The sequence below is a fragment of the Mobula birostris genome, chromosome 6 (assembly GCF_030028105.1).
Source record: "Mobula birostris isolate sMobBir1 chromosome 6, sMobBir1.hap1, whole genome shotgun sequence".
Taxonomy (NCBI): Eukaryota; Metazoa; Chordata; class Chondrichthyes; order Myliobatiformes; family Myliobatidae; genus Mobula; species Mobula birostris.
The window spans coordinates 27783227-27790581 of NC_092375.1; the positions used below are offsets into that span (position 1 = coordinate 27783227).

At 40.4% G+C, this 7355-nt stretch overlaps 1 protein-coding gene across 1 annotated transcript in view; it reads left to right on the forward strand.

Annotated features, from left to right (window-relative positions):
- Positions 1-1422, forward strand: part of paxbp1 (PAX3 and PAX7 binding protein 1) — a 60357-nt gene extending 58935 nt beyond the window's left edge. The window contains exon 18 of the mRNA XM_072260070.1: positions 666-1422. Coding sequence (XP_072116171.1) covers positions 666-783 — 118 coding nt within the window. The 3' untranslated portion in view covers positions 784-1422. The remainder of the gene's footprint in view (positions 1-665) is intronic.
- The last annotated feature ends 5933 nt before the right edge of the window (positions 1423-7355 follow it).

The window sequence follows — 7355 nt, forward strand, 5'->3', positions numbered from 1 at the left end:
ACACAACAGGGTTTACAAATTAAGTATGTGGTTGCAGCAACATGTTCTGTTACTCACAGGTATCTTGCCCTGTATATTCATGTACCATGCACAATTTTTTCCTTCAAATCATATAACTTCGATAAATTCTTTGCAAATATCAGTTTATACCATAAAGTACTTCCTAAGTCTTTAAAAAATTGAAAATGAAGCATTTCCTAAATGAATGGCATGTGTCTAATGTTTTCAGATAAGCTACAGGTATCCTTTTACAGAATTTGTGTTCTGCAGCAGGTAACTCTATTAGATGGGTGTAAGGAAGTGCCAAGTTATAAAATAATAGAAAATTAATATGAAAAGTTAATTTGCCCATGTCAAATTATCAGTGCAATAGCTTTGCGGTGTGCTGTGAAATATTAGGTATTGAATGTTAGGAGACAAGAGTAAGCATTTTATCTACTTTCCTATAATCACAGTTGAGTGGTTTGAAGATGCTGTGCAATAACTATTGCACAGCATCTTCAAACCACTATTTAACTATTTATTTATGGTTCTATTACTAGTTATTATTTACTGTAATGAAAACCAATTTCCCCCAGGATTAATAAAGTATGACTATGGCTAATAATTTTGTCTTTTTACTGCGTGAATGTAATTTTCTTTTTTCAATCTGATTTACTTTGCAGGGAGAGTATAAAACAAGTGATTAAGTTTCTGGCTGTCATCCATGCTTTAGATCACGCAACAGCAGTGGCAAATGAATATGGTGTGAAGGACATCAAAGCGCTACTTGATGGGAAGTGAGATTATGGACAGAAACATGAACATTCCTGCCATTTGTATGATTTTGTATATATGTACAGCGGCTTTGTAAAAGAAAATTGGCGTCAAATTACGATTGTTTGATATTTAATATTTTCCATCTCTATTGTGCTTGAAGGTACAACTAAACTGAAAAACTTCAGTCAGCAACCCTTGCACAACAAATCAAGAATGTAATTTTTTAAAAATCCATCTTGATTGGATTTCTACTTTTTTGAATATCTGCTGATTCAGCTTAGAAGAAGCAACTGAATTAACAAGAGTTTGTTTTTTTGCCATGCAAATATTTGTGGACTATGACTCAAGGTTACATCCAAGCAAGCACTGGAACAGACTGTGAAAATACAAATCCAACCTTCAGATAATCTTCAAGTATCATTGGGTTGCATTTGTTTAATTTAGTACATGATGAATTCCATATGTTTTGTTTTAAGAATATAATAAAGTAAACAGGCTATTCATTGTATTGAAATTGTGATATTTGCTCGTGCAGCTTTTTGCATAGATTCTTGACAACTGTTTGTTAGATTTATTTAAAAAGTGCTTTACAACTGACGCAGATTTTCTCCTTTTCCTCCCCCTTACCTTTCACTGGATCATTGCTTTCATGTTGTTATTGCATCATAATTGGAGTAAAGAATAGAATGAAGATATCTGCATAAACCATTTCCGTCATATATAATCTGTCACGTCTTGCACTTTAATAACCCAGTAATCTGGGCCCCTGGAAAGTTCTACATAATTTTCAAAACTGAGAAGATGAATAGACACTAGAGTGCCTTCTTGTATGCCTAATAACTGTGGATCCCCAGAAATGCCATCACCATTAGTTTAGTACATCCTTAGATGTGCCACAGATGTCTGAAATATGGGTAAAATAATTCATAAAGCAAGGTAACTTATAGCATCAGATTTCCTTTGTAAGTAAGCAATAGAAAGTGTGCAAAGAAAAAGTGGCTGTAGTAGTGGACAGTAAAGTTGGGGACATGGGCACTGTTTATTCCAGTTTAAGATGGCACTGGTGAATCTCAACCACTTCCGACTGGTGGCTGGTGAAACAAGAAAAAACACTAAATACTTTGTTAATCACTCTTTGTGTTTAAATAATAATCACCAGCAATAGTCTGTAACTTCCCTTTGGAATGAATGTCTTTCGATGTGGTAGAATCGAGGCGAGGAAGACCCGATCTATTTAAGCGCCAGGCTGAATTGGAAAGGCCGGGTACAAGCTGAGTTTTGACAACAAGCCCCAGAGCCAGACCGTACCAAAGTGACTGAACCTGAAGTTTGGACAACAATTTAGATGGGCCAGAATGAAAAGGTCAGGATGTTGGAGCCTGTGGTGAGGGACAGGCTGATTCAGCTCACTGCTCAGCTCTGTGCTGAACTAAGGGTCTGGGGATGGTCTCTCTGTGGACTTCAGTTCAGAACCCTATTTGCTTGTGTTTATTGTTTGCATGACTTGGTTTTTTATCCTGCACGTTGGAGGTTTGACAGTTTTTTATGGGTTCTTTTAGGTCTCCTTGTTTAGTGGCTGCCTTTTAGGAGACTAATCTCAAGTCTATATAATGTATACATTGATAATATACTTTCAACTTTGAAATTTGAAGTTTGCAATCAAAGCAAGAGCCCTAAAAGCTATGTTGCCTACCCAGTGCCAGGGTAGGAGGCCTGTGTGGGCTGCAGGATGTGCCACTTGTGATGCCATGAGAGGGGGAAATCCACTTAAGGTTCACATAGATACCAACTCATGTAAAACTAAGAAAAGTAGTCCAAAAGAAATTGAATAGCTAAGAACTAAATTCAAAGCCAGAATCAGAGAAGATACCTCCTGGATTATTACTGAAGCTACAAGCAAGTTGGCACAGTGCTAAGAGGATGAATGACAGGAATACATAGAATTGGTGTGGTATTCTTGCTATTCAATTTATAAGGCACTAATGTCAGTATTGAGAAAAAGAGAAAGCAATTCTGTTGGAATAGACTGCCCTTTTAAAACACTGGTATCAGAATTCAAGTGAATCACATAATTTCAGAAATGAGATTCTGTGGGCAAGATAGAAACACCAAGAAGGTAGGTCGCCTCCCAGGTCCCAGAATCAGGGACGTCTTGAATCGGGTTCGTCACATTCTGCATATGGAGGAATTGAAGGTGGTGGGTGTTATATGGGAGGCAGGGTTCAAGGGTCGGTACAACATTGTGGGCTGAAGGGCATGTACTGTGCTGTACTCTTCTATGTTCTATTGTTTTTTCTAAAGGGGAAGGTGAGTAGCCAGAAGTCTTGGTACATAGTGGCACAAATGACATGGTGAGGAGCTCCTGAAGAGAGATTTTTGGGTGCTAGGTATAAAGCTGAAAAAGGAGTCCAGAGTAGTAAACTCTGGTTTGCTATCTGTGCCACACACCAGTAAGGGTAAGAATAAGATAGTTTGGTAGGTGAATGCATGACTGAGGGACTGTTGCAGGGGACAGTGGTTCAGATTTATAGATCATTGGGATCTCTTCTGGGGACCTGCACAGAAGAGAAGGGGTACATCTGAACCTGAGGTCATCCATTATTCTTATGGGCAGGTTTGCTAGAGCTGTTCAGGATGGTTTAAACTAATTTGGCAAGGGGGCTGGGAACTAGGGTGATGGTGCTGAGGAAGAGGTAGTGATTTACAAACAGAGGCAGTATGTGGTGAGACTGTTAGCAAGGAGAGGTTGATGATACAGTAAAATTGTAGTCAACAGGATGAGCTGCAATGTAAAAGGTGAACAAGTACAGACTAAGGTAGATGAACTTGTAGCGCCTTTACAGATTGGCATGTATGATGTGGGCATCACCGAATCGCGGCTGAAAGATTATAGGCATATGCTTAACATCAAAGGATACACATTGTAGCGAAAGAACAGGCAGGTAGACAGAGTGTGGCATGGCTCTGTTGGTAGCAAATGAAATTAAATTATTAGAGGTGACACAGGGTCAGAAGGTTTGTATCAGTGTGGGTGAGCTAAGGAACTGCAAGGGGAAAAAAGACCCTGGTGGGAGTTATATACACAGCCCCAAACAGGAGTAAAGATGAGGTCTACAAGTCACAATGGGAGATAGAAAATACATGCCAAAACAATAATGTTACAATAATCATGGGATGTTTCAATATGCACGTAGCTTGGGAAAATCGGGTTGTTGCTGGATCCCAAGAGGGGGAGTCTCTGGAATGTCTATAAGATGGATTTTTAGAGCAGTTTGTGGTTGAGCCCACTAGAGCTATACTGGATTGGGTGTTGTGCAATGAACCTGAATTTAGAGTTTAAAGTAAAAGAACCCTTAGGGGCAAGTGATCGTAATATGAACAAATTCACCCTGAAATTTGAGAAGGAGAAGCATGTATCATTATTACAGTAGAGTAAAGGGAATTCCCAAGTCATGAGAGGGGAGGTGATCAAAATTGAAAAGAACACCAGCAGGGGTGATGGCAGACCAGCAATGACTGGAATTTCTGGGAGCAATTCAGAAGGCACAAAATGTGTACATCCCAAAGAGGAAGATGTGTTTTAAAGGCAAGATGACACAACCGTGGCTGACAATAGAAATCAAAGCCAATATGAAAGCCAAAGAGAGGGCATATAATAGAGGAAAAATTAGTGAGGATTAGGAAGCTTTAAAAACCAACAGAAGGCAACTAAGAAAGTCACTAAGAAGGAAAAGATGGAATACCAAGTTAGGCTAGCCAATTATTAAAAGAAGATACCAGAAGTTTGTTGGGATACATAAAGTGTAAAAAGAGAGGTGACAGTGGATATCAGACTGCTGGAAAATGATGCTGGAGAGGTAGTAATGGACAACAAAATGGCAGACTAACTGAATATTTTGCATCAGTCTTCACAGTGGAAGACACTCACGGTATGGTGGAAGTCCCAGGTATCAGGGGTCATGAAATGTGTGAAGTTACCATTACTAGGGAGAAGGTTCTTGGGAAACTGAAAGGTCTGAAGGTAGATAAGTCACTTGGACCAGATGGTGTACATCCCGTGTTCTAAAAGACGTGTGGTGATCATGAAGGCATTAGTAATAATCTTTCAAGAATCGCTATATTCTGGAATGGTTCCAGAAGACTGGAACATTGCAAATGTCACTCCACTTTTCAAGAAGGGAGAGAGGCAGAATAAAGGAAATTATAGGTCAATTAGTCTGGCCTCAATGGTTGGGAAGATGTTGGAGTTGATTGTTAAGCGTGTGGTTTCAGAGTACTTGGAGGCACATGATAAAATGGGCTGTAGTTAGCATAGGAAAATCTTTGAAGAAATAACAAGCAGGATAGACAAAGGAGAATCAGTGGATGTTGTGATCTTGGACTTCCATAAGGCCTTTGACAAGATGCCACACATTTGGCTGCTTAACAAGTAAAGATTCCATGGTATTACAGGAAAGATACTAGCATGGATAGAAACACACATCAAAATTGCTGGTGAACGCAGCAGGCCAGGCAGCATCTCTAGGAAGAAGTACAGTCGATGTTTCAGGCCGAGACCCTTCGTCAGCATGGATAGAACATTGGCTGATTGGCTGGAGGCAGAGTGAAAATAAAGGGAGCCTTTTCTGATTGACTGCCAGTGACTAGTGGTGTTCCGCAGCTGTCATTATATGTCAATGACTTGGATGATGAAATTATTGACTTTCTGGCCAAATTTGCAGATGATACAAAGATAGATGGAGGGACAGTTAGCTTTGAGGAAGTAGAGGTTACAGAAGGACTTAAACCGATTAGGAGAGTGAGCAAAGAAGTTGCAGATGGAATACAGGGCTGGGAATGCACATTGGTAGAAAAAATGAAAGGATTGACTATTTTCTAAATTGAGAGAAAATTGAAAAATATGAGTTGCAGGATACCCTAAAGGGTAATTTGCAGGTTGAGTCTGGGGTGAGGAAGGCAAATACAATGTTAGCGTTCATTTCAAGACGACTATAATATAAAGGCAAGGATGTAATGTTGAGGCTTTATAAAGCACAGGTGAGCCCTCACTTGAGTATTGTGAGCAGTTTTGGCCCTGAAAATGATTCCGGGATTGAACGGCTTGTCACAAAGAGCTTTTGAAGGTTCGGGTCCTCTATTCACTGGAACTTAGAAGAATGAGGGGTGACTTCATTGAAACCTATCAAATGTTGAAAGGCCTTGATAGAGTTTTGCTATAGGCAGCTGTGGAAGCCAAGTCTCTGTATATATTTAGACAGAGGTTGATAGATTCTTGATTAGTCAAGGCATGAAGGGATATGGTGGTGAAAGCAGGAGACTGGGACTAGAATGAAAAATAGATTGGCCATGATGAAGTGGCAGAGCAGACTCGATGGGCTAAATGGCCTAATGCCACTGCTATATCTTATGGTCTTGTATGGGACTTCAAGCTGAATGTTATGGGGAGGGTGGGGTTTGCTTCTGGTGGAGAGAAATGTAAAATGCTAATGAAAAATGATAAGGAATTAGAACAGGAAGGCAATTGAGGTATAGGTAACCAAACTGTATAAGGGACATACAGTGTAGAAATCATAATCACATTAATGTACGGTCCTGGTAAGTTAAAACATAATAATAAGACCTGCACACAAGGAAGAAGTTAACACTAGGGTATCTAAAAATGTTAAGACAAACACAAAGCTGTTATCTGAAAGCACAAAGCTTTAGTAATGAGATAAATAAAATGATCTCGTTGCCATTATGGAAACATGACTGCAGTGTGGCCAAGACCGGGAACATGAATAAACAAGGATGTTCAATATTAAACATAAGAGGTTCTGCAGATGCTGGAAACCCAGAGCAAGACATACAAAATGCTGGAGCAACTCAGCAGGTCAGTCAGCATCAATGGAAATGAATAAACAGTTGATGTTTTGGGCTGAGACCAGTCATCAGGAAGGAGAAAGATACCAGAATGTGGTGGGAGTGGGGGTGGGGGGAGAGGAAGGGAGGGAAAAAGCACAATTTAGAATGTGATAGTTGAAGCCAGGTGGATTGGGGAAGGGGAATGAAGTAAGAAGTTAGGAGGTGATAGGTGGAATCTGATAGAGGATAGTGGACCATGGGAGAAAGGGAAAGAGAGGCATCAGAGGGAGATGATAGGCAGGTGAGGAGAAGAGGTAAGAGGGCAGAATGGGGAATTAAAGAGGAGAGGGGGAAAATTATGGGAAGTTGGAGAAATTAATGTTCATGCTATCAGATTGGAGGCTACCTAGATGGAATATGAAGTGTTGCTCCTCCAGTCTGAGTGGTCTCATCATGGTCAAGGAGGTGGCCATGGACCAACTTGTTGAATGGCAATGGGGGAAGGAATTAAAATGGATAGCCATGGGGAAGTTCTGATTTTTGCAGGTGAAGTGGAGGTGCTTGACAAAGCGATCCCCCAATCTACGTTGGATCTCACCAAGAAAACCTTCTTCAAAGAATAGAATTACCCTTCCTCCACCATTGATGCTGCCCCCTCCCACATCTCCTCTATTTCCACTCTCTCCACACTCGCCCCATCTTCTCACCACCTTAACAGGGACAAAATTTCCCCTGTCCTCATCTACCACCCC